General features: G+C 44.0%; 1 protein-coding gene across 5 annotated transcripts in view; it reads right to left on the reverse strand.

The window, feature by feature from the left end:
* The window catches only part of PLXNA4 (plexin A4), a 608610-nt gene that overhangs the window by 453958 nt on the left and 127013 nt on the right, over positions 1-27639 (reverse strand). Inside the window, exon 1 of one of the 5 annotated variants that reach the window (XM_082399135.1) lies at positions 919-7378. The exons of the other annotated variants lie outside the window; for them this stretch is intronic. Coding sequence (XP_082255261.1) covers positions 919-1054 — 136 coding nt within the window. The 5' untranslated portion in view covers positions 1055-7378. Of the gene's footprint in view, positions 1-918; positions 7379-27639 lie in introns of those variants that run through there. 5 annotated transcript variants of the gene reach the window in all.

Here is a 27639-nt window from a genome sequence, read left to right on the forward strand (position 1 = left end):
CCAAGGTGACCTCTCTCCTCCTTAACATCTCCCCTCATTCTCTTTCCTCAGGTTTGAAAGGGCTTCCTCCCAAAGCACTCCTGTCTGCAGGCTTTGCAAACGCTGGGTGTCCCCTGTGGACTCCCCGTGGTCACAGCCCCAAGGCCACAGTGGTGCTTGATAGCTAAAAACCAGGGAGACGGGCTTCCCTGGTGGCGCAGTGGTTGAGAATCCGCCTGCCAATGCAGGGGACAGGGGTTCGAGCCCTGGTCCGAGAAGATCCCACATGCCGCGGAGCAACCAAGCCTGTGCGCCACAACTACTGAGCCTGTGCTCTAGAGCCCGTGAGCCACAACTGCTGAGCCCGTGTGCCACAGCTACTGAAGCCCGCGCGCCTAGAGCCCATGCTCCGCAACAAGGGAAGCCATCACAATGAGAAGCCCGCGCACCGCAACGAAGAGTAGCCCCTGCTCGCCACAACTAGAGAAAGCCGGCGTGCAGCAACGAAGACCCAACTCAGCAATAAATAAATAAATAAATAAGTAAGTAAGATTTAAAAAAAAAAGAGCCAGGAAGACCCCACTGTGTGCACCTGTCCCCAACCCTGCATTCAGTGACGCTATGCTGATAGCTGGAAACCAGCCGTGGTGGAAATATTTACTCCAGGGGGATCAGCATACACTGCAAACCAGGGCTCTTATCTTTGTGGAGAGCCAGTTCTTAAACCTTCCCCAGCACAGCACTGGGCAGGGCTAGCGACGGGCCAAGATAAAGCAGGTGAGTGCAGACCAGGCCTGCTGATCTGCTCAGATGACTGTTCATGGGTGCCCAGCAAAGGCAGCACTCACATCAGCGCAATTTAGTGTCGCTACGGGCAGAGAGAGGGTTCCCTTCCGCCCACGCCCCACCCCTAGATAATGAGAAAATGTTAATACATACCCTTTCTAGTAGTTGTTTTCCCAAGTCCTGTGTCTAAGGAGCCTTGTCTCATATTTTTTGACACTAGAATCAAGAAGGAAAGTGATGTCCTTTCCCTGCTCGGCAAACTGAGGCAAGGGATGTTGAAGTGACACATCTCATGTTACATAGGAATCTGAAATGTAAACCTGTGCACCCATCAGTTACTCTCTCCACTTCAAACTTAAGATTAATACCTTGGGTTTGGCAACAATTCTTTCTTCATTCCCTCAAAGCACTGCTATTAAAATTACGGTACACCCATGCAATAGAACACAGTATAGATCTTAAATGAAGTAAATCTATGTAATCGATGCTCTGAAAAAAAAATGCAGAAAGGTATTTGTATATATGTTTGCATATTTTTGAATATAGAGAATAGTGCATACATATCTATATAGTTTTATATATACATCGAACATTTTGGAAGGATACAAAAAACACCAGCAGAAACCTCAGAGTGGGAGCCAGGGTGACATACGTTTTATTGTTTCATTGTGTATCTTTTGTTCTTTTTGACATTTTACCCTGTGCAAGTATTACATTCTCCATTTTTTTTAAAAAGCTAGTTTAAAAGGAACAAAAAAATACTGCTGCTAAAAGCATCTTCATCACACCACTCTCTCTTCTCGAATCCAGCCAACCACTCCTCCACCCCATCTGTATCATATTCAAGCTTGCTTTTGTTCTACTTTCCAGCTATCTGCCCCATCTTGCTCCTCTTCTCTGGGCTGCCACGAAGGTACAGAGCAGCCTGTCTGTCCAGCACGACAGGGTAAACATCCCAGAGACGTTCTCATCTCTCATTTCCTAAAGACCAGCCAGTGTTCTGCTTGGCCTGAGGGCTTCTGTTTGGCACTAATTGATTAGAAGGAGATTCCAGGAATGATTCAGAACATCCTTTCCATGTTAAAGCAAGTAACTTTAGATCAAGTCAAAGGCAGTTTTCTTCTCCACCATGGTCAATATACTCATGGACACTAATACCCAGAAATGGTACAGGCTCAACATAGGATGGTGCCAGGAAGCGTTTAGATATTAACAGGTAAAAGCTCCATATTGAGTTGTTAATCTCATCAGGAACTGTGTAGGGACAGGTGAAGGACTAGAGACAGGCAAACCTCATTCTAGTTTGGAAAAGGTGAAAGTAATGTATTGATAAGTTCTGAAAACTACAAACAAATGAGCTGGGCCCAGATATTGACCACTGGCTCAGTAAAGGGCAGACGTGATTATTTAGAAAATGATATGGTGAGCACTAAGAATAGGCCTGGCATTGCCAAGAACAAACCCTACCAGGTTGGTCTTGTTTTCTAATTCAACAAAGTGGTGAGGCTTTCACATCAAGGAAGTGTAAGAGAGAATATCTGAATTGCATCAAGGACTCTTTAATAAGACCCTTGTAGAGCATGGGGTTATGTGGGCTGGAAGGATTAACTGATTGAATGGTGAGACCCCAAAGATGGTCCTCAATGCATCAAGACAGCGTGGAGGAAGGTTTTCTTGGGATCTGTATCAGAGCTCTGTTCTCAAACTAATCCTGTTCTACAAATGTGCTAATAACTTGGGTAAAGATGGAGGAGACACAGTCATCAAATTTGCCTATGACTGCAATGAAAAAACAATAAATATAAGTATTTACAATCCTCCCCGTGGCTAAGGAGAAAGAAACTTTTGCTTAATACTGGGCATTTTTGGTGTTAATAAGGCATTTTGATGTTGACCTGGGGGCACCATGCTGAGGAATGAAAAAGTGAGAGAAGCTGAACTGACCTACATTTGAAAATATATGGAGCTCTCCACAAAGAAAAAGGATCTGGCCAGGGGGAAAGAATGGAGCAGCACCCTGGGAGGGAAGGGGGCATGAGGATGGGTGGGAAGAAGGTGGGAGGAAGGCTGTGAGCATGGGGATCCTGGAGGGACGTGAGCATCGGTCACAAAAAGAGCAGTTTTTAGGAAGTCTTTCAGAGTACATGATGTAATTCCTTCTTTTGATGCCTCCTCAAGAGACTGTCAGTAGAAAACTTTGCAATTTGTCAATGCTTTGAAAAGGTTGATTTTGCATTTCTTTTGGATATATCATCAAGTTGGGAGGGATCTTAAGGCAGAATCAAGAAGACCCTGTTTTATTCAGGCTACAAGTGCATGATCAAAGCCCCTCAACATAAAATAGACTTTCTGAATTCAAAGATAATTTTGCATGCTGAAATTATGGGGAAATTTTTAACAAAATGAAATGTAATATAGATACGACCAAGGTCCTATATGTGGGTATAGGAAACAACTTTGCAAATACAGGATCAGGGAGATGTGACCACATTTTTTTTAAGTATAAGCTAAAGTTGACAATAAGCTCTCTATGTGACTCAACAGTGAGAGGCTGCCAAAGTCAATGGAATCACAAGCTATATTATTAGAGAATGGAGTCCCAAAGGGGGCGGTGATAGTCCTGCTCTGCTTTGAGACAGACCACACCTGGATTACTGCTCCAGGCCCCACGCTTTAAGAGTGGTAAAGCCCAAAAGGGACTTAAAATCCTATTCTATTTGGAACAATCAAAGACGCTGGTGATGTCCAGCTTCAAGAAAGTAAGAATCATGGGAACATGACAGCTTGAAATATTTGGGAAGGGTTGCTGAATTAGCTCTATAACTTCAAGATATTGAAGTAGGATCAATGAATAGAATTTATCTTATGTAGAGATATTTTGGCCCAATATAAGGAATGCCTTTCTAATAGAGCTCTCTAAAGACAGAATAGATTTTCTTGGGTGGTAGTGAGTTCTCCATCACTTGATGTGTTCAGACAGGAAGGAGGGGATGCTTAGGTGAAGACGGGAGTTGGGATGAAATAACCTCTGATGTCTCTAAGGGTCTGAGGTTTTAGTTGTTTTGTGTTTTTTGTTGTATCCTCCACAGTGCCACGGGCTTTGCTTTGACTCAGTAAATGTTTACTGAAGTAAACTGGAATGATTTCAGAGTAATATTTAGGGAAGATAACCAAATCTGGCCCCAACCATCACCAAGGAGAGGAATCAAGGATGAAGTCAGGTCAGAGAGTGAGATGAAGGGAATGAGTAGACAGACAGCTAAGTTAAACCCTGCCTCTTCCTTGCTCTGCAGCTGTACACCTCATTCACCAGGTATACCATCCTTTGCCCGGTACAGGCCTGTATAGAACCATTTTCCATCATTCACTCATTGAATACTCATAAAATCCAGAGTTCTGAATTTTTATTTTTTTTCCTTTGGCTTTCAAACTACCCCCCACTCCATTCCTTCCTCCCCAAGTCCCCAGTCTTTCTTTTTGGGTGCCCAGATTGCTTTTCTCCCCCTTTACCCTAGTTTCTTCCTACTCCAGTGGGGGATACTTATCATTCTTCTATTCCTACCCCTTTAACCTCAGAAGCTTTCTATGGCTACCAAGGGCCTGACAACCAGGCCAGGGATCCCAGTGTCTCAGAGAAGTCACAGGTAATGGGCTCAGGGTCAGCTTGTGTCATCTCGTCGCAGGGACGGTAACCTGAGGGCTGGACAGGTTTTTGCCCTACATCTAACTACACTGTGGACGTTCAGCAGCCTATAATGACTGCTTCTTCATCCTCTAGTTTGTCTTAAATGATCCGAACAATGGCATTCTCATCACTGCCCCTGACCCCCAGGGGGAAATTATTCCACTGTCGAAAGCACCTCTCTGTAAAGGAGTGTTGTGGGCTTCTTCTGCAGGAGTTCCAAACCTTCAGTCTGCCCCTTTGTCATTCCTAATTATGCTTCCTCCCATATTAACAGGATTATTGACACCTCATCGTTTTCTTCTGTAAATAAAACTAAAGCATCCTATCGCTTCTGCTCCAGCGATTTCATCAGCACCTTTCGGGCCTGGTCATAATCTCCCTTCCTGATTCGTCATGCTTATTCAGGCATAAAGCTACAGTAAGAGAGAATACATCTTAAGAAAGAAAGAAAGAAAGAGTGAGTGATAATGATGGTGACAATGATAAAGATTTCGTCCAAAGACCAAAGCCAGATATCACAGGTTTTCATGAGACTATAAAGGTTCTGTAAAATTTCATTGTGACTGTAGAGTGAAATAGGCCAAGGGGATACTCTGCAACTCATATCATGTTTAGGATCATCCATTCAATAAACATTTATGAAGTGCCTGCCATATGTCACTGTGCTATGGATCAAAGCTGTTTCAGGCATAGTCCCTACCTTAGGGGTTTTCAGGTGAGTGGGGGACAGCATAACAAACAAGTGCAGCAATATGTTATCGATGCTAAGATAGAAGTATTCGCCAAGTAATAGGGGAATAAGGAAGAGAGTGTCAATTCAGAAAGCAATTCTTCTTGATTCTGATCATAACACCATATTCAAATTATAACTATTCATTTTGTTATTAATAGTGCCTCTGCTGTTACAATATTTTTAAAATAAGGCTCATCTCAATGAGAAATAATAACAACATTAATATACGTTCTTCTAATCAGAAGGAATTGGAGTTAAGAAGCTGCATTTGAGGCATGGGCAGGGGGAGGATAGGAATGAATAATAAGGATCAGCGAGCAAGACCGGGTTGCAAAGGATGTAGGTGAAAGAAAAATATATATATGTTCTTCAATGTCAGAATTTTAAATTATAGACATTTGATGATGGTACAATATTTACCTAGCACTTGCATAGATGTGCTGATCACTTTACCTTTTAATATCCCTGTTTCATAAATACTGAACAATTCCCCCAGAATAAAACCAAGGACTCACATGGGCAGGTAGTTCATATCCATTCATTGTTTTGTTTTGTTTTGTTTTAATGTTGAAGATCTTATTGGCTTTATTCAGTGATCTATGAATCAGACAGCACCCAATTTAACAGATAAAAAGGAGCTCCCTATACATTCTTTCTTTGATTCATTTCTTATATGAATATATTCTTAGTTCCTCCCATGTGCCAAGTTCTAGTGCTGGGGATAAGATGGAGCCCAGGACAGTAGGTCCCTGATCTTGGGCAGTGTGCACTGTGGATGAAGGCAAGAATGAACCAGTTAAATGAATGAACAGGATAATTTCAGGTAGTGGTTTGTTCTATGAATAATATGAGAATATGGTGTTGTGAGGTGAGGAAAGGTTTCTCTGAGGTGGCAACCTCCGAGCTGAGGCTTGAAAGGCAAGCAGGAGCCAGCCAGGGGAAGACGTGGGGAGAGAGAGGAGTCAGTACAGGGGCCCCGAGGTGGAATGCAGAGGAAGAAGAATCCTCACTTCCAAAGAAGGCAAGCTGTGGGAACCACGGAAGAGTCAGTGTGGGCAGAACTTTGCAAGGGAAAGAAATGAACCAAGTCCTTAGAAACACACAAACAAACATAATAATCCAATTGGGAAAAATAAAGTAGAAAAGAGCTAGGAAAAAATGCATAGCTCTAAAAAGGTCGTTGGGTCGTATGACATCTTATGCCATACGGACCAAGCCTGGCCCCATAAAATGGAATTCGTAGACCAAAGAGAAGAAGGAAACTGACAAAATGATGACATGAGGATAGAAGAATGTTGATTAGAAACACAGAAATGGAGACTGTGTCCATTAGGAAGGCTTTGGTCTGCAAGTAACAGCATACACATCCAGCTGCTTAAAAGACAGTTAATATCTCACATGAGTAGCCTGGAGTTAGGTGGCTCCTGGTCTAGGGCAGGGACTCCCTGAGGTTATCAAGGATCCAGCCTCTTTCTATTTTGTCTGTGTCTCATCCTTGGTAAGTCGGATTTTTGCTCTTAGACTTAACTTAAGCCCCAAAGAAACGCAAAGAAGCAGTGCCAGAAAGCTCTTCTGGAGTTGCTCTCCCTTCTAACAGCAAGTAGAGTATTTCAGAATGCTTCCATATAACTGACTGGCAAGAACTGGGTCACACAGCCACTCCAAGCTGCAAGGGAGGTTGTGAAAATGAGTGTCTGGCAAAGAACAGGATTACTAACACTGATTTGGACTGATCGAGATCCCAAGAGTCATCCCCAGCAGATTTGATCAACGTGGAGAGCCTTGGAACAGACGAAGGAGGGAATAGTGGGTCATAGGAACGCAGGGCCACTCACTGGGGTCCCTCGTCAGGGTAAGAGGGGAGAAGGAGGGGGTACAGAGTAATGGAAAGACCCCCAGATCTGGAATCAGAAGACATGGGTTACAATCCCCCCTCTGGGAAAATTACCAAAACAATCTCAGCCGGAGTTCCTTCATCTATAAAATGGAAGTGACAACACCATCTACCTGTCAGGTAGGCTGTGAGGAGCAGAAATTGTCAGAGTGGGTTGTTAAGTACTTAGCGTATTCCCAAGACTCTATGGGGAATGCAGGGAGAAAGTATTAAAGTAATTTCTATTTCTATTTATTTTTCTCAGCCTTTAAAAATATCAATATATACTGTTATATATTATATAATAGTATATAATATATCATAATATATGCATATAATATACATACTACATTACAATAAATGTACATATGTTGGGACCGCTCAAAAAATTTACTGATAAGCCTCCAGGGTTTTAAAATAAACAGTTTGGAAACACCTTTTTAAAGAACACAATGCATATAAGGTACTTAGCACAGGACTGGGCATGCATATATTGAGCCTTCAGAAAAGGCTGGTGGCCGAGCTGCCTTTCAGATGCAGTGGGATTGCGATTTTTACTGGCACGAGCAGATATCTGTGACAGTCCCTCCCAACTCCACTCTCAAAATGCTGCACATCATGTATTCTTTTGCCACCTCAAATCCCTCTCCCAGAAAACAGGATTACAAGCCGCGCACCACGCAAGCGGCTCCCAGGAGCCAATATCATGTAGCTTCCCCAACCCCTGGCATCTTCTCTTTGGCCAGGTGGGCACTTCTGTGAAGGGGTGAACAAAGGCAAGGAGGAGGGGAAGCCAAGCCAGCCAGGGGATGAGACCTGCCGGCACAGGAAGGAAAAGGAAAAGGCCCCTGTGGGAGGGGAGAGTTAAAACTCAAATGGGGTTTGGGAATATTCTGTGCAATTCCTCTCTCCCTGTGAACCCTGCCTCCCATTAGCATGGACGAATGAGAAACACCCGTATCTCCTTTTCATCCACCCTCATCTTTCTTTGCAGGGACTCCGGGCACTTTAGGAAGAACATCTCTTTCTTGCCCTGAACATCACCTCTGCGGTGGGCATGCGTAGAGAAATAAAGTCACAAGGTCACTTAGTGGTTCAGCTGGAATACACCCAGGAGTCGTGACACCCAATTGAAATCACTTTTCTCATTAAAAGTACAAAGATAAAGCCTCCTTTATAAATAGGAGGTCCTTAAATATTATCTGTGGCCATCAGTTCTGCTGGCTGTGCAGGCATTGTTTGTTTATTTAATTTAACCTTTTCTTCCCCTCAAAGCTTTTGGGTTTGCCTTTAAAAACCCACGCTAAACCCTCACTTAACGATCTGACCGGCTCCCCTTTAGCTCCCTTTAAACGAGCTGCCGATAAAGGAATAAACTTGCTGAAGAAATAAGAAATGAGCCTCCTGAACACTGTAGTACTTTATGCTGCCGCTGTCCAGGCTGAAGGCCCTCTCAGTGAATTGAGAGATAATGCTAATGGAATTACACATCCTGACTGGATCAGGGGCTGCCCCGGCAAGATAAATACCAAAGCAAGGCCAAGGCGTTTAATCAAAAATAAACCCCTTCCATGTCCCCTTTTTTCCTTCAGAGTTAAAAAAACAAAAACGAAAACAAAACAAAACACAAAAACCCAAGACCTTGGCTTGCCACATATATTACCTCACTCCCTTTATGCTATTATTCCAAATTATTTGGTTTGGGGGAGGTCCCACATACACACACATTTGGAAGCAAATTAAATTAGTAAGAGCCACCCACCCAACATGTGTTTACAGTGACGCAAATGACACCGCGGCAAACCTCTCAGAAGATAAACTGTATGTGGATTAATTCCTGGAGATGATATAGCACTTATCTGTTTTGTTTAGGCTCAATGTGAAATAAGATAAAATTGTTGGGCCCTGTGATCTGCCTGCTGAAGCTGTTTACTGCACAACTGACATGCAACGGGGGCTGTTACGAATATAGATTAGCAAGTGGCAGCGGCTGGTGGTCGCCTCCTTCCAGCTCACTCCTGCCCCCCCTCGGGTGGCATTAGTGACGCTCACAGAGCATGGGTCTGAGGTCCCAGCTCGGACCTGGGTCCAAAAAAAAAAAAATTCCATATAATGGTAATCTGTCATCTTTGGGGTCTCATGATGTGTCCTGATTCATTCTAGAATTAAAATGAATTTAGCGACGCCTCTCTAGGGAACCCGTGACATCCTGGTGTATCATTCAGAGCTTATTTTTGTAAGTAACAGAAGTGGATTCTGCTTCTCTTACACAAACAAGGGGCTTACAGGAAGAATATCAGGGACTCATAAGAGTGGGATGCCAGGGGGTTCTGGAGGATGACCAGGAGGAGGCCCGGCGAGGCCAGCCTACAGGAACAGGCTAGTCTGAGTGTTGCTGTGGCCTCTGTGTCATGGCATCACTTACTCAGGGGACAAGGCCCAGGAGAATGGGTCTGACGGGCTGAGTCTAAGGCATGTGTCCATCTGGCTACCTGGAGATAGAAGGAGGGTCTGCCCTTTCAAATCAGAGAATGGGATACACGTACTATCTTTCAAGGAAGCGCCACACAATAGGAGACCCTCCAAGAGGGAGATCAGGTGCTAATAAAAAGAGGTGGAATGATGGGCACCTCCAAACTGGCAAATGACTCCTTTACTAGGGCTGAGAAAAACATGCTTGGGAATCCTTGTTTAGTCTGACGTCAAGTAGGAGACAGCTTGCAGTAATGAAAAGAGCTCTTAACAATGAATTAGGAGTCCCAGACCTAGGCTTGGGTGCTAAGGCAGATCTGTTTGAGCTGAGGCAAGTCCATTTCCCTCTAGCTCACTATTACGGGTTGAATTATGCCCCTGCCAAAATATATAAGTTAAAATCCTAACCACCCGTACCTCAGAATTGATCTTAATTGAAAATAACGGTCATTGCAGGTGTAATTCATTAAAATGAGATCACACTAGAGTAGAGTGGGCCCCTAATGCATAATAATTTATACAAAGGGGAAATTTGGACACAGACACATGGGGAAAATGCCATGCTCTCCATAACTGGAGTTATGTCGCCACAAGCCAAGGAACTACTAGAAGCTAAGAGAGAAGCCTGGAATAGATCTTTCTCTAGTGCCTTCAGAGGGAGCCTGGCCCTGCCGACACCTTGATCTCAGACTTCTAGCCTCCAGAACTGTGAGACAATAAATCTCTGTTAAGCCACACAGTTTGTGGTACTTTGTTACAGTAGCCCTAGGAAGCTAATGCACTCAGCTTCTGTAAGGGGAGTGGGTTGGATTTGGTTTGTGACTTTCAAACTGAGTCTTGACTTGAGTTTGAACTTCCTCAGAGTCCTAGGAGTTCTTGGCAGAATCCTTTGAAAACCAAGAGGCCAGGTGATCTCCAAACCCCCTCCAGCGCTCTCTAAATTAAAGCCCTTTTAAGTTTGGACAAAGCAGTGTTCAAATTTTTGGAAAGGATGTTCCAGGGGCATTTTTTTTCTCTAGCTGTGTGGATAAGCTAGTCCCTTAATTGGCCCCATGCCAGTCTCCACACCACACACATCCACCCTGCTTTATCAGCCACTGAGCCTTAGGAAAATGAGGCTACTTCATCCAGTTTGCAGATTTCTTGGTCTAGTCCAGTGACATGTCCACTCAGACACATACATCTTTGCTGGGCTTGGATCCTGGAGACTCCGTCCCATTCTAGACCCTGATCCAGCCAGTCGGAAGGTTCTGTGACCTACCACTCCCTCATCTCCCTACATCGAGCCCCAGTATCCAGAGGCCATGTCCAATGCCTCATAGAACAATATATACCCCTTGAGATGTATATGATGTCCTTGTTTCTATCTTTAAACAGAGAAAGAAAGATCATGATGTCACAAATATTTGGGGGTACCAGGCACCATGCCAGACGTGATCGCACACATGTCAGAAGGCTCTACGTGACATCATGATGCTGTGGGGACTGACTGACTATCTGTCTCCCAGGCTAGACTGAAACCTCCATGCAAATGGGAGCCACTGTGCCACTTGGGTTTGAATCCTCAGATCCAGGTAGACAAACCGTTAAGTGCCACAGTTGAAGATCCAAAGAGCTATCTCCTTCCTGAAGCCTATGGTATTTTAAAACCTGGAAAAAAGGGGTGCATTCACAACATCCAGACTCACGTCACAGCAGAGAGGAAGACTTGTCCAGCTCTACTCGCCCAACCTGATTCTGCTCCTGCATCAGTAGACCTGTGACTCCCACGCAGAGGGAGATCCCCACGAGACAAAGAAACAGAGGCGGCCATTCTTTCTTCCTCCAAGTTTTGTTACAAAATTGTTTCATACATACATAAACAGTTTAAAAATTACTGAAATGAACACACAGATACCCTCCACTCTCTGCCCAACGGTCATTATCCTTCAGGCACATTTGTAGGCATCGTGAAATGTCACTTCTAGATACTTCAGCGTATCTCTCTTGGGAATAAAACATTATCTTACTTAACTGCCATACCATTATCACACATAATAAAATTAATAATAATTCCATAATATTATCAAATATCAAGTCTATATTCAATTTTTTCCACCACCCTAAGGAATGTCTTTCACAGTTTTGTTGGTTTCTAATCAGGATCCAATCAAAGTTCACACGTTGCATTTGCTTGTTGTGTCTTTTGAGCCTCCTTTAATTCAGCATAGTCCTCTAATTCCTTTCTTTCATGACACTGACTTTTTGAGGATCCTGGGCTCAAAAATGAAATGTTTTCCGTTCTCACCCTGTCTGTTTCCTCCTGGTGTTGTGCGACTTGTCCCTCTGTCCCCTAGAGGCGGCCGCCATCTTGACCTACCAAAAACTCTGACTGTGAATTTAGGCTAAGATAGAAACAAGGCTGGATGCTCCTGTCCTACAGTGCCCTGATCTCTCTCTCCACCACGTGCAGGCTGCACACCAGCATCTCCACCATGGCACTGCCACTGAATGCCCAGCCCTGCCAAGCCACTGCTCCAGGACCACTACACGGCAGTGCTCTCCCTCTCCGTACCCTATTGCCTCTGAGGTCCGCGTGCCCACAGCTGGGAACATACAAGCAGTGCCACAAAAGATTACAAAGATTTAAAGGTTTCTCGGTGATTTATGTCTCTTTAATTAAGGGCTTTTAAGCTTTAATTAAAAAGTTACAGAAGTTGTCTTTACTTAAAAAAAAAAAAAAAAAAAGTGCTCATGGTTGACTGCCTGCGTGAATTAAACAGCATCAGATCCCCAGGCTGGCTCTATGCTAGACCCCTAGAGCTCATTTTCAGGGTAGGGGGAAGGAGGTCAGTGAGAAATACCATTAAGAAGAGAGGCTGTGACAACTTTCATTACTTTTTGATGATCATGCAATAATTTTCCATGATAAATCATCCTGTTGCATCTGCAAATTTAGAGGCAGAATCCAAATGCCAAAAAAAAAAAAAAAAAAAAAAAAAGCACTGGGACCTGGTTTAAAGGGATTTACCTCGTAGCTGAGGAAGCAGAGTCAAAGTTGATGTTTTATTACTAATTGTTTGATAGGTTCTCAGGTCACACTAATTATGTGTGGTATATGATTGTGCAGAGTTTTAATCTGGGCTCCATGGAGAGTCTGGAGCCAACATAAGAATCCACTTCTGAACCTAGATGCAACCCTAGACTGGCAGATTGTCTGAGTCACTTGCACAGTTCTGTGGGCTCAGCTCAGGTATCAAAACACCTTCTTCTATTCCTTATACAGGATTATGACCCCTTGCCTTTGCATTCCCATTGGATTTATTTTTAACATTCACTTTTAATTTTTCCTCCATTATTCTTTGAATTACATTATTTATGCCATGCCTGTCTCTTCCTCTGGTGTGCCACTGAGCTGCTACAATCTCATCTCCCCAGCTCCCAACCAGGTAGAAGTTACAGCACCATGATTTGTATCCCCACTCTACCATGAGCAGAATTGTTCCAAAATATCTTAATCACTTTATTCCACTTTTCAAATTAAATATGTCTATCTCCTTCTACTCAACTGTAAGCCCTAATGACCATAATTTGATCATCTTTTTTCTTTTCTATTCTACAAGATCTTAGGTCAGAGAATTGAATCAACCATACTCCTAGTTCATGACACATTCATTCCTGTATGGCCTCTCTCCATTCATTCATTCATTCATTCTTGTAATTATTTATTCCCTTAATTCCCCTTTCCCAATGTTGTTACCTTGATCATTGACTACCATTCTAATGAAGTTAATGAAGTTCTTTTGTTTTTATGCATTCTTATAAAATTTGTATATTTTTAATGTACGTGGAATTTTTATTTACATAAATAATGTCATAGGCTTCATGTTGTTTTCTAGAATAATATACATATATATATTCATATGTGTGGTAGGAATTCACTGTTCTTTGTAAGTTTGATGGGATGAAACTTTAAAACTATCTGAGCCTCCAACATCACTAATTATTAGAGAAATGCAAATCAAAACTACAATGAGGTATCACCTCACACCAGTTAGAATGGGCATCATCAGAAAATCTACAAACAACAAATGCTGGAGAGGGTGTGGAGAAAAGGGAACCCTCTTGCACTGTTGGTGGGAATGTAAATTGATACAGCCACTATGGAGAACAATATGGAGGTTCCTTAAAAAACTAAAAATAGAATTACCATATGACCCAGCAATCCCACTACTGGGCATATACCCAGAGAAAACCGTAATTCAAAAAGACACATGCACCTGAATGTTCATTGCAGCACTATTTACAATAGCCAGGTCATGGAAGCAACCTAAATGCCCATCAATAGACGAATGGATAAAGAAGATGTGGTACATATATACAATGGAATATTACTCAGCCATAAAAAGGAACGAAATTGAGTCATTTGTTGAGACGTGGATGGATCTAGAGACTGTCATACAGAGTGAAGTAAGTCAGAAAGAGAAAAACAAATATCGTATATTAACACATGTATGTGGAACCTAGAAAAATGGTACAGATGAGCCGGTTTGCAGGGCAGAAGTTGAGACACAGATGTAGAGAACGGACATATGGATACCAAGGGGGGAAAACTGCGGTGGGGTGGGGATGGTGGTGTGCTGAATTGGGCGATTGGGATTGACATGTATACACTGATGTGTATAAAATTGATGACTAATAAGAACCTGCAGTATAAACAAACAAACAAAACAACTAATACTAAACTTTCATTGGGTTATTTGTATGGAAATATGTGAATATAAATGTTTCAGACATTACATGAAATTTCTAAAAATCTTATATGTTCTGGTATAATGTTATAAGTCATAATCCTAGTTATTACTTTAAAATGTGTATCTCAGAAATAACTAATTTTCTTGTCAACTGCATTATTATGAACTTTCATCAAATCTTTAACCGTGGTCATTTTTAAGTCTTTTGTCATTTACAGACAGTTCTGGGTGTACTCTGATGCTTTTGTAAATATGTTCCTATAAAAGGGTTTCATCTTCAGGAAATTCATGGAAAAGACTCTGACAAGTACAGGTTTCTGGTAACTGACTGTACTGCTGAACTGAATGAATAAGCATTTTCAGAACTCTAATGAAAAACTGATGAGCTCATAAAAGTGCTAACAAAAGATCAAGATGAAAAAAAAATTAATTACATGGGACTGAGTAAACTGATGAGGATGAGTATAATTTTTGTGACTTTCTGTTTGAATTTAAAAAAAGAAAAAATCCCACAAGGACTCGGAGGCAAAGAATATACAAATCAATTTTCACTGCAAAGTAAAGGAGCTGTTACAGTGGAGGATTACTGGACTGAATGTCAATATTATGACATAGTATGAGTGTGTTTCATGTTTGGTAATTGCAATCATTGTTGCTTTTGTTGTGGTCATCCATGTACAATGCTTGGTGTCAGTCTATTTATCTCTTGTAAAAATAAAATACAGTGTGTGTGTGTGTGTGTGTGTGTGTGTGTGGAAAAAAAATTTAAAAAAAAACAAAAACAAACAAACAAACAAAAAACTATCTGAGCCTGGATTTTGAGGGGATAAGAGGTCTTTGGTTATCATTCCAATTTTTTTAATACTTATGTTCTAAGTAGGTCCTCTAATTTTTTTCTTGTACCAATTTTGGCATTTATAGTTCCTAAAAATTTATCCATTACATTATTACATCTATTCATAATTTGCTTATTATTCTAATCTCTGCTTTGTCTGTAGTTATTTGTCTTTTCATTCCATATTTTATTTGTATTTTCTCTCTTTTGTCTTGATCAGTCTTTTCAGAGGTCTAACTATTGAACTAATGATGTCAAAGAATCAGCTTTTGATTTTGTTAATCTTTTCTATTTTTTTTTTTGTTCTCAATTTCTAACTTCTTCTTTTGTATTTATTATTTCATTTATTCTTGTTTCTTTGGGTTAGCATCTTACTTCTTTTTTGCTTTATATCTCCAGAGGTGAGCACATACTTAGTACACAGAAGCTTTTTATCAAATGTTTACTGAATAAATGAATGAACTGTAAACACCTTGAGATCAGATAGTATGTCTTATCCATCTTCATAGTCCTCAAAGCACCTACTACATCACCTAGCACATGGGAGGCCTCAGTAAGTATTGAGAGAATATTTACTGAGGGAATTGTTAATATAAAAAAATATACTCCTCCTTAAAGGAACCTCTGGAGGTCATCTAATTGAATTTTCTAATTTAAAAAAAGAAAAGACAACCATTAGTGACTTTAGTGATCCTCTATTCTCTTCTTCTTCTTTAGTGATAGAACTCCTAATTTTAGCTAAGCACAGAACCATCTGGAATAAAGACCAAGTGATTACGTTCTGGCCGATGGGATATAAGTGAAAATGGCGGGTACAACTTGAGAAAGTGTACTTCAAGGGAGGAGATGTGTCTTTCTCTCTCCCCGTGCTTTCTGGAACATGGATACAATGGTTGCCGTTCAAGGAGCTATAATGGATCAGGAGGTGACCTTGGGAACAGAAGCCCGCAAGACAGAGGAACAAGATAAAGTGTCTGGGCTCCTCATACCAGGAAGCTTCTGTGGCAGCCCCAGATGAATGCTTTTGGACTTCTTTACAAGAGAGAGGACTCCTATCTCGTGTAAGACGCTGTTTGGGGCCTTTTCTTGGGGGAGGGGGAGTTCTGTCACATGTAGCTGAACATATTAACTAATTAGAATAGAATTAGATTAGTAACTGATTCAGTGGGTACATGTCAGTCCTTTTCTAAAGCACATCTCTCCTCACGCAACGAAGACCTAAGGAAGAAGGTGATGATAAAATCCCCATTTCTCACCTTTGGGAAAAGCAATGAGGGAGCTGAGAATTAGACTCACCTCTCATTCTTACTCAGATCTCAATTTACTTGGTGAAATGTACTCTTCTAAACTAAATCAATTAGAAGAGGGCTGGTTCCAAAGGTTCTAATCACAGAAGAATCTAGGGTTTCTCACATGAACTCCCAATAATTTGCAGCCCTAGTGATTACCTGGGTAAACTCCAGTTAAACCTCCATTTCTCAGACTCTGGTATGATTTTTCTCAGGCTTGACCCCCTGGCTTACTAGGTAATCAGGTTCCCAGTCCCCTTCAGGAAGGTTAAACACAACTAAATCAAAATATGAAAGCCCTGTCCCCTCTACATGGCTAATGACCTTGACTCTCAGAATGCTGCTCTGTGTGTTTCTCCATGAGTTGTGGTTTGGGGTGCACACTCAGCATGGCTTTGCACACCCCAGAGCAAGCTTCATGGGTGACACCTACATGCTCTGTAATCTATAAAATCAAATGGCCATGTCGCCTCTGTCTCACTGCCAACTTCTTTATGTCTATATGGTCTCCTTGCGGTGACGAGGGGATTCTTGGAGGGTTCTCTCTTAAGTGGCATCATTATCAATGGCCACACTCAACATCAGCCCTGGATCGATACCAGAATTCTACAGAAAAGAAACAGACAGTTCTAGGTTCAGAGAAGGGGTTATAGCTCCTGGACACCATGGCCTGGGTATGTAGGGCAAAGAATCCAAAGTCTTAGCTGAACTCTGCCCTTGGGGATTGATAGGGAAGAGGGAAGTTCAAAGGACTTAGGATGGCTTCGTGCTCTTAAAAGTGAGCTGGATGGAGAGCAGCCTCTGACCCAGACATCTCAGCAGCAAAGAGGAAAAGAAGACATATTGTTTACTAAGAGTGCTCTCTATGGGCCAGGCACTGTAGCAGGCACTTTCACATACATCTCTCACTGAATCTCTTGTTCAGGTGAAAGGCAATATAGTGCAATGGTTAAGCATAATTAGTAGCTATGTGATCTGGCGTGAGTGACTAACTTCTCTGGGATTCAGGTAAAAGGGAGGTAAAGTAGTTCTTACCTCATAAGGTTGATATAATCAAGGCATTTAGAACTGTGTCTATCACATAATAAGCTCTCAATAACAGCTTCTAGGCTATTATTGTTAATCATCACCATGACACTTCAAAATGGGTTTTATGATGCCCCCTAATAAAGTTATGGAACAAAGTTACAGAATATTAGAGTCAGAGACTTAAAGTAGCTTTCCCAAATTCAACTGCTAATAAGTGGAGGAACCAGGATTCAAATCCAGGTTCATCTAACTCCAACCTCCTTGCTCTTTGCCCCAGACATTTTCCAGAAAGCCGACCCTTCCCTAGCTGATTGTTCTAGACACAATTTAGCACTCCTTATGAAAAAAGTACTTACTATCTGGGTCACTAATATGGTTAGTAGTTAGGGCACTGACTGTGAGTGGACTACTGCCCTTTGAGGAGGTGACCACTGATCATAACCCTCTCTCCTCTGCCTTCATAATCAGCTGAGATATAGAGTGAAACAGGAGTTAAATAGGAATAAAAATATTGGGGGTTTTTTTGCTGGCAAAAGTAGAGGACACGGTTTAGACCCAAGATGAAGGCAAGTTTCCTACTCTTTCTTCCCAAGCCCCAACCTTGGCGTGCACACTCGGCAGGGGGGAGGGGGCGTTGAGGAGGCAGAATAGGCAGAGGAGACATGTACCCAGCACCAGGATGGTTACCATGAAAGACAATGGCCTGTCTCTATCTTAGCCAGGAAAGAGAGTCCAAGAGAGACCAGAGACATGGGAATCAGTCTCTGATGCAGATCCTGCCCCATGGGGACACGTGGACAAAAAATGTCAGACTCTCACCATCTCACCTGTCAGTGGAATCACTCTCCACCCTTGGAGGATTTGGTGAGAGGTAGATAGAAGCTTCTTCCTGATACTATCAGGGAGTGTTGGTACAATTCTACGAACCAAAAGAAACATGGAGAAAGAAAGAGAATCTCTCCCTTTACCGTAACCCCAAATTCCTGATACATATGCCCATCAACCACTTAGAGTCAATCAGTCACAACTAGAAAAAAAAATCCCACAGGTACCCAGAAAAGAGCTGTTAGCCTTGAAATAAAAATATTATTTTTTTCCTTTCTTTTTATGCCATGTTTTTATTCTTCTCATAGCCAGTTTGCTGGTCTCACTCTTCTTTCAAGTAGCTCCCACACTAATGCAATTGGTACTTTAAATGTCTCAAAGAAACAGCACAGACCACTGGGATCTGTATTCTCTTTCTTGAAAAAACAAAATTCAAATGGACTGCAGTGAGTTAGGTGGAATTAATTCCACCCTGGGAAGAGAAAAGCCAAGCAGTTTCAGTCTCTTGGTTTATAAGGTCACCAGAATCCCTCGTCGGGAATTATTCCTCTGTAAATCACTTCTGCCCAGCTGCTCTGCGGCCTTGAGTTGCAGATAATCCAGTCAGTAATTGTGTCTGGTCTCTGAGAAGAAGCTTCACTGACCTCCCCTAAGAGGATTCTGGTACCAGCTTTGGCTGCAGGAAGAAGTGGGGGAGCCCAGCCCCAATACACGCCAGCTCCGTGACCACCTTCGAGCCAGGATTCAACCTTGTAGGTAAACATCTTGGGTAGAGAAGTCCCTGCTGAAAGCATAGCCTCTGCTCTAGGAGAGGCCCCCATGCCCCAGGGCCCAGCTCCTACAGCATGTAGGAGGGCAGAGCCCACATTAGGACTTGGGAGATGGGGTAGCCAACTGGCACCAAGTTCACTAGACTCCCAGCTGCGAGGCTGGTGTCTGTACGTTTCCCTTGGGTTGGGTTTTGTATTTTTTAGACTATATGACACCACTGAGTTCATCTTTGGCTACCAATTAATTCTGGCCTTGGGCAGATCACTTACTTTTGAGCCTTAGTTTCACACAGATCTAAATTAAAACCCTGCATCCATTATATATTATTGATGACTTTGAGCAAATTACATGATCACTCCGAGCCTCAGTTTCTACACCAGTATATTGAGAACGTTAATGCATAGTTTGCAAGGTTGTGATGAGGATTTAAAAGATAACACATATAAAGTGCATAGGAGACTATGCACTTTAAAGTGCATATCTGGTTGTATTAGGCTCTGGGTGGGTTACTTGCGCAGCTGTGTCCGTCACTGTGCACAGCCCTCTTTGGAGAAATCCCCATGTGTCTCCAGTCTGCACAGTCCCAGGGACGGGTGTTAGGATACCTCACTCCACTACCACTCTGTGGTCCAGGGTGGGCACCTAACCCAAGGCAGGTCAGTACGAGTCCCTCCCCCCAAAATGTGGCATTGGATAGGTACTGAGATACACAGAGGACTACAAACACCCATGAGCTCAGGAGCTGACGGGGAGGTGGTGCTCCGCCAGGCAGCCTGGAACAGCCAGAGAAGCTCGTCTTCAAATGGAAAGAGAGACGATGGACACATACACAGAGTGGAGAAAAAAGATGAAATGCAGGTAACGCTCCAGTCCCAGCATCTAGCTCGTCTCTGCCCTTGGGCTCCACGAAACACACACCTCTGCATCCTCATGATAAAGTTCTGTTCTCATTAAGTTAGCTTGGCTGGTTTTTGTTACATGCAATAGAGTCTCAACAATCTGGTAAACAGTTGTTATCCAATAAGCAGTAAATACCAACTTATGGAAAATGACAGAATTGGCCAAATGATGCCACAGATTCTCCCCCATGCTCCCACTCTCTGCCTTGAAATAATTATTTACTGGGAGCCCCACCCTATTTATATCTCTTTCTATAACAACTTTGACCCACACTTATCATTATTCAATAATCTGTTCATTTGCTAAGCTGTTTCTCCATACAAGGGCAGGGACCACGACCTACCTCTATGTCCACGTGCAGATGGCCACATCTCTCATCCCTGTTTCTGAGCATGACCTTGTTCACATCAGACTCTGCCCACTTCCACCTGCACCCTGCCCGGCCATGGCGACTTCCCGGGGCCCAGCCCGTGTGGTCCCGTACTTCCCTCCTGTCCTAGCCTTTGATGGCCCTTCCTTTGCTGACAGCAGCCCAGCCTCGGCACCCACCGAGAAAGAGGCACTTTTCAAAGGCAAGCTTCCCCATGCTCACGATAAAAAGAGCTAATGTGAGGTCCTCACACTGAGCACTCCACAGGAATCATCTCATTTAATTCCCACAACAATCCATGGGATTGGCACTGTTATTATCCACATTTTGATGACAAAGAAGTTGAGGCACAGAGAGGGGGAATAATTTATTCCAGGTCACACAGTTAGGAAGTGGCAGAGCTAAATCCAAATCTGCACTGTGTCCCCAAGGTCTGTGCACTTTACCTCTTAACCGCACTAGACTAGAACTTTCAAGCTAGGCTTTGATTTTTTTTTTTTTAATGTACTACACAGATAATGTTATGTTTGAGTGATGGCTGCAAGAATTCAGAGAAGGAATTCAGTGTGGGCTGATACGGTGATAGAATCATCAAAGAGGATCTGGGGATAAGGCACTACACTTTGACCCTGGAGAATGGGTAGGGGACATGATAGATGGTGGAAAGGTCAAAGGCCCAGAGGTGTGACTGTGTATGGTGGGCTTCTTAGGAAGTAGGCAGGTGACGTTGGTAGATCTGGGTCAATTCTGGTGACACAGGAAGCCAGGCAGAGAGTTAGGATTTGGTTTGGTCATTGTTAATAAGTTGAATTGTAGCCCCCAAGAAAGATATCTTCAAGTCCTAACTCCCAATACTTGTGAATGTTTGACCTTATTTGGAAATAGGATCTTTTCAGATATACTCAAGTTAAGATGAGGTCATACTTGACTAGGGTGGGCCCTAATCCAATATGACTGGTGTCCTTATAAGAGGAGGGAAACTGGAACGCAGAGAGACACACGGGAAGAATGCCACGTGAAGACGGAGGCAGGGACTGGAATGGCGCAGCTGCAAGCCAAGGGACATCAGGGATTGCTGGCCACCAGCAGACAGCAGGAAGACACAGGAAGGACCCTCCTCTAAAGCCTTCGGGGGCCACATGGCCCTGCTGACACCTTGATTTCTGACTTCTAGCCTCTAGAACTGTGAGACAATAAATTTCTGTAGTTTAAAGCCACCTAATTTGTGAAGCTTTGTTATGTCAGCCTATGAAATAATAGAAACATATATGTTGCTCTCTAGCCCTGGTTCCTGGCACAGAGCTCCTAAAACCCTTGTAATTTCCTAAGTTACAGGAACACTAGGAGCATCTTTTGTTCTAACCGTTTGGTCTTTAACCCCACTTCCTAACACAGAGCTCCTAAATCCGTTGGAATTTCCTAGGTGATAAGAGCGTCTTTTGTTCTAATGAAGCGACTCTTGGTGGGCTCCTGGGTAGCATCAGGATGTGGGGCTGGTCACCGGAAAGACCAAGTCATGATTAGAAGCTTAGAACTTTCAGCCTGACTCCCCATCCCTCAGGAAGGGGAGAGGGGCTGGAGATTGAGTGAACAATCCATCCTGCCTACATGACGAAGCCTCCATAAAAATCCCAGTGGGATGGGGTTTAGAGAGCTTTCGGATTGCTGAGCACGCAGAGGCGCTGGGAGGATGGCACACCCAAGGAGTGTATGGAAGCTTCGCGCCCCTTCCCCGTACCTCACCCTGTGCATCCCTCCACACAGCTGCTCATCTGTATCTTTTATTTTGTCCTTTATAATAAACTGGTAGGTGTGTTCCCCTGAGCCCTGTGAGCCATTCCAGCAAATTACTGAAGCCCGGGAGGGGGGTCATAGGAACCCCGATTTAAGTGACAGCTGGGACTTGCGATTGGCATCTGAAGCGGGGTCACTTGTGGGACTGAGCCCTTAACTTGTAGGATCTGATGCTAACTCCGGGTAGACAGTGTCAGACCTGAACTGAATTGTGGGACACCCAGCTGGTGTCAGAGAATTGCTTGATGTGTGGAAAACCCACACATCTGGTGTCAGAAGTGAATGGTGAGAGTCAAGAAAAACGCACTGAGTTTTTCCCAGACACAGTCCTAGGAAACTGACACAGGCATCATCAGAGAAACCTCCCAGGTCCTTGAAAAAGACTTGGGTAACAGGAGGAAGCCATGTTTCAGGAAGATCAAGCTTAAACAGTGGAAACTGCTCCAAGGCAGAGAAAGAAAATAGACTTTGAAGTAAAATTAGACCCAGCCCAGTCCTCTCTGGACTTTCTACCTCTACCTGTAGACCAGGAATACATTCCATCCTCTCCTCCCTCCCCTCAACTCCCCACTGTCCTATTGAAGGCTCGGAGCCACTTGGCCATTCTTTCTCTATTAGCTCAGTTTCTTCACCTGTAGGATGAAGACGGCAGTGCTGCTCTGCCACCTCAGATGTCCCTTCTGTTCCCCCTGCCCCGAATACTTCTCCTCGCACTCTTCCTCCAAAGCACTCACCACCCCACGGCCAAGGGTATGTTGGTTTGTTGGCTTACTGTCCATGGCTCTCCACTAGAAGTTCAACCCCTGGAGGGCAGCAATGTGTTCCGTCCACCGATACAACCCCATGGCCGGATTAGCACCCAATACGTGGCAGGGGTTCAATATGGAAACAGGGTGGTGTGAAGATTAAACGAGATGATGTACATAGTGCGTCTCTTCCATAGGAAAGCCTCAGCATGTGCCAGTTCTGCTCCTTGCATGTCCCTGAACACTTCTTTCATTTCACAAAGTAATTTCATGTGTAACTCTATAACTGGGAGGACATGTGTTCTATATTTTGGATACCATGAAAGTAAAGTTAAAGTGATACCACCTTATAGATCTATGTTTCAGTTTTGCTCAGTTTTCCATTTCTGTAAACTGGAAGATATCCTCAGCCTTTTAGAAACGTTCTTTATAAGTTATGTATCTTTGGTGAGCAAGGGAAGTGGCCTGTGGTAAGGAGATCAAATGTTACTCACATATCTAATAAGGTCCCTTCTCTCCAAGATGAACACTATCTTCCTTTCCCAGCTGGTTAGAGTGAAGCTCAGAGCCCCCCAGTTACAGCTGGGTTTGCTATAATGTAACATATGCGAAATCACCACAATGTGTAAAATTGCTCGATAAAAACCACAGGGCTTATGGAAAAAATAAGGTTAGAGGCCGAACACTCAAATACTTCATCAATGACACATTAAAAAAAAAAAGAAGAGGAATCTAATAAAAATGGTAGCATAGTTTGACAAGTGTAAAATGGTTAAGAAATCTACAAATACTACAATAATTATGATACTTTACCCTGAAAAAGTTCTGATGTTTGCTTATGGAAATGGGCACCGGAAAGCTTACAGCTTGTGAGTTATTATAACATGAAGTCAACAGAGAGTTTTAACAACAGATGTGGATGGCGTGGCTTCTAAGATGCGAAGATGCAGTGAACTGAGGTGGCCAGTAGATGTTCGGGGCATGTGTGTGCATTCCATACATTCTTATGCTGTCCAGTTCAGCTGTGTGCAGTTTTCTGGATTCACCTAGTATTTCTCGCAGGCTAAATGGCACACGGGTAAATGTGAAATCTGTGTTAGCTCAAATTGTTCCCTAAGACATCAATTGCGTTGGAACAAATTTGCATTTCCAAAACAAGCATTATAGCAGAACTCACTATATATCCAAACTCACAGAGGGAGCTAACAATAGGGCCGGACACAGTTTATACTAAATTCTCCTGACTTGGCAGGGACACATCACACTTTTAGCCTGAGAAAAAAAATAGGGAGTCTCTGACACGTGGTAAAACTTTCATTAACCAGAAAGCGACTGGAACCCTCATACATTTAGAATTATTTGTCTTCAACTTCCAGAAGAAGCCAATCGCAAGAAACAAACTGATGTCTGGAAGTTAGCCAAGTAAAATCCAGAATGCGTCCCGGAATGAGATTCACCCAGTCCCTGAGCCTTCCACACCTGTGGTTATGTGTAATAAAAATTGGCATTTCAGCACAGGGATTCTGAATACCGACCCTGAATGTGTTCTGAATCACGAAATCAAGAGTAAGCAGCGTGCCGTGCTCAAACAGCTTAAGGAAGGAAAATGGACCGAAGTCTCTGAAAAAGAGTTTAAGAAGGCTAACCAAAACAGGGTTTTTTATAATCCTCAGTTAACCAGAAAAGCTGTGCTCCAAGCATTCCAGTTCGCAGAGGTGGACCTGCACGTGCCCACAGGAGACGTGCCCTCCGAGCTTACAAGATGTATCACAGCTTAAAATGCTGGGGATACTGCTCAGGTGGTTCCAGTTGTCTAGGGTGAAGCGGCCTCTCTCCGCCTTTCCCTCCTCCACCAAGCCTTGATCTCTTCCTGCGTCACCTGGGAGCTCCCCTACCCAGCCAGCAGCAGCACAGAGCGCAGCAGAGTAGCAGCTGCAAATCTATATTGAGCAGATGAGGAGTCAAGGGAAAATTTTATAGATGGAGAGGTGGATAGTTCCGAAGTGTAATAACCAGGCTAAGGCGATTGGAGTTTTATCTTCCTTTGATAGAAGAGCCTTAACGGGGCCCCTTGCAAGCTAAGAGAGCAGTGATCACTCTATAATGGAAATGTCCCCTGAGCCTGTGGTTTCTTCCAGCCACGAAGTTCCAATCAGGACACTTTGCTCACGTTAATTAATTAGGCCTCCTGCGTTTCCCAGGGAAGCTCGGAAGCATTATGTCTGCAAAGGGGAAGGTGAGCAAAATGGCGTCATCACCATCATCCCCATCATCATCCCACGGGGTGTGACAGGCATCTGTGAGACCCCAGGCTGGGAGCTGTAATAAGCCAGTTTGGCACATGCTCTCCCCCACAGAGGTGTGCAGTACAAGGCAGAATGAAGAGTTCATTCATTCATTCATCCATTCATTCATTCATCAGCATTGGGCTTCTATTCCGTATTAGCATGAGGGGTACAGTTGGAATGAATAGGACAATGTCTGCACTCAAGGAACACCCAGTCGAAGGGCAAAGGAGAAAAAAAATGCAAGCATTTTAAATTAAGTGTCATAGAGAAAGTTGGCCCCAAGTTCTAATTACCCAAGAAAGCAATAGGTAATCATTCTCAGCCTCCCGTCACTCATCCCCCACGTCCAACTCATCACTAAGGCCGCCAGTCTCTCTTCTCACAGTCTCTCTGCCGCTGCCTTGGCTCCGGCCCTCCAGGCTCTTGCAATAATCCCCAAACTAGCCTCCCTGCCTCCACTCTTGCTCTCATGGTCCACCCTCCCCAGCCCAGGCAAACTGATCTTCCCAAAGGCAAACCTGAAGGTGTCACTTACTCCACTGACTAAAGACCCCCCCACCTTATCTCAGGCCCATGTTCAGGGTGGGATGGGGTCTCACTCAGCAGCTCACATCCAACACCCTGGGGTGGCCTGACACACATCACCCTGCAGGGCTCACTGCTCCCCAGGAGAGCCAGGCGCAGCCACAGCCCAAAGCCTTGCTCACATGTTGTCCCTTCTGCCTCCTTGGTTACCTGATGAAAGCCCCAGCCCTCCAATGGTCTAGCTCCGTGTCCACATGAATGTCCTCTCCTGACACCTTCCTCCTCATGCCAAGTAGGATTCATCCCACTTAGATTATAGCATTTTTAAAGTTCTATCATCATTATTTGTTTGACTATTTCTCTTCCCTCCTAGACTCTGAGTTTCTTGAGGGCAGGGCCAGTCTCCCCGGTGCCAGGTCAGGGCATGTGGTTTGTGGGTGTGTCTTAGAGTGAGAGGGAATCTACTCTGGTCCAGACACACTTCTTGGTCCCCTCGGCCACTAGCCTTGTGTCCATTGTCATATATAGGCGAAGACTAGCTGGGGTCGGAGTGTGGTTTGCGGCCATCACTAACGGGCTATGACTATAGAAGGCCTACTCTGCACTGCTCATTTTACTTTTATTTACTTAATTGAATTAATAGGTATTATTCCTACTTTATAGGTGAGCAAACAGCCTCTCTGGGGTTAAGCTGCCCAAGGCCACACTAGCTACGGTAAGTACCGGAGCTGGGATTTGAACCCATGGCTGTCTGACTCCACAGTCTGAGTTCCTTCCATCACTCTGCGCCGCCTCTCACTCACAGTGGAAGTGAGGAACTCGTGGCTGATAGAGGGGCAGCTTGGGTAACACTGCCTCTGCGTCCTGTAGCGCCAACACTCTGTGAGCACTGGTTTTTATTTACCTTATATGGTGAAAAGAGAGATGCCCATTTTTTTCCCCATTTCTGCAGACTAACAGACGGGTGCTAATTTGGTAAGTGCAAATTGTCTGGCTTCGGTTCTATCCACCATCTGCCTGCTTGAACTAGTGAAACCAGGGTGACTTGTAATCATGCCCAGTTCTCTTCACAAGGTCCTTCCATCCCTTCAGATGAGCTTATCCTTTTCCTATTTTAAGAAAGAGCTTCACATAGCAGAGCATTTATGGAACACATCCAAGTACCAGAGAAGAAAGTGATATTATGAAGCCGAAGCAATCACACAGACAAAACCCTTAGATTAGATGCCAGGGGACCCGGGCTGGCCCTGCTCCTCCCAGGGAATTGCTGGGCACTTGGAGACCAGCCCCTGCAACTCTCTGGGCCTCAGTTTCTCCTCCAGGGCAGGGGCCTCTGGAGCCCCCAAGAAGAGGAAGGAGTGCTTTGCTGTTTGTGTGGCAGGGCTGCCCCCCGCTGCTGCTACTTCTGGTGCTTCGGGTGGGTGTTTGGAGGGACCGTCCCCACCTTCTCATTCTCATCCTCCAGAAGCAGCTCTTCAGACCCCGCATCAAAGATTCTCCCTGCCTCGCCGCCCCCGCTAAAAATAAAAGGCTGCGTTTCATCGTATTCATACCACGGCCAGCACAGATCCAGCTGCTTGAGGCTCCACTTCCCTGCTCTCTGCAACAACCTCTCCCAGCATCCAGCCCCCACCACGTTTTAAAAACTAAAGTGGGCAGAAATGATGAGGGTCACAAGCTAAGGGAAGCAATCTACCCAGCCCAAAGCACACCGTTTAAACCCTGGCGTCATTCATTCTCCTCCAAAGCAATACTTTCCATGCATTTACCTAACGCTGTCTCCTCCTGCCAGTTTCTCCCTCCCTTTTGGATCTTTTGGGAGATGACCACCCACATGGCAAAGGGGTGGTTTTCCCCTTCAGTGTGATGATACCACCTCTTAGAAGAGCAGAGGTTTGCCACTTGGGAGGCGGGCAAGCAAGGGTGTGCATGGCCCATGGGAGCGGCTCCCTGCCTGCCCCGCGAGGGCAGGAGGCATCTCTGGGCGTCCAGGCCCCTCCCTGACC

This window comes from Balaenoptera borealis (assembly GCF_965194805.1).
Source record: "Balaenoptera borealis genome assembly, chromosome: 7".
Classification (NCBI taxonomy): domain Eukaryota; kingdom Metazoa; phylum Chordata; class Mammalia; order Artiodactyla; family Balaenopteridae; genus Balaenoptera; species Balaenoptera borealis.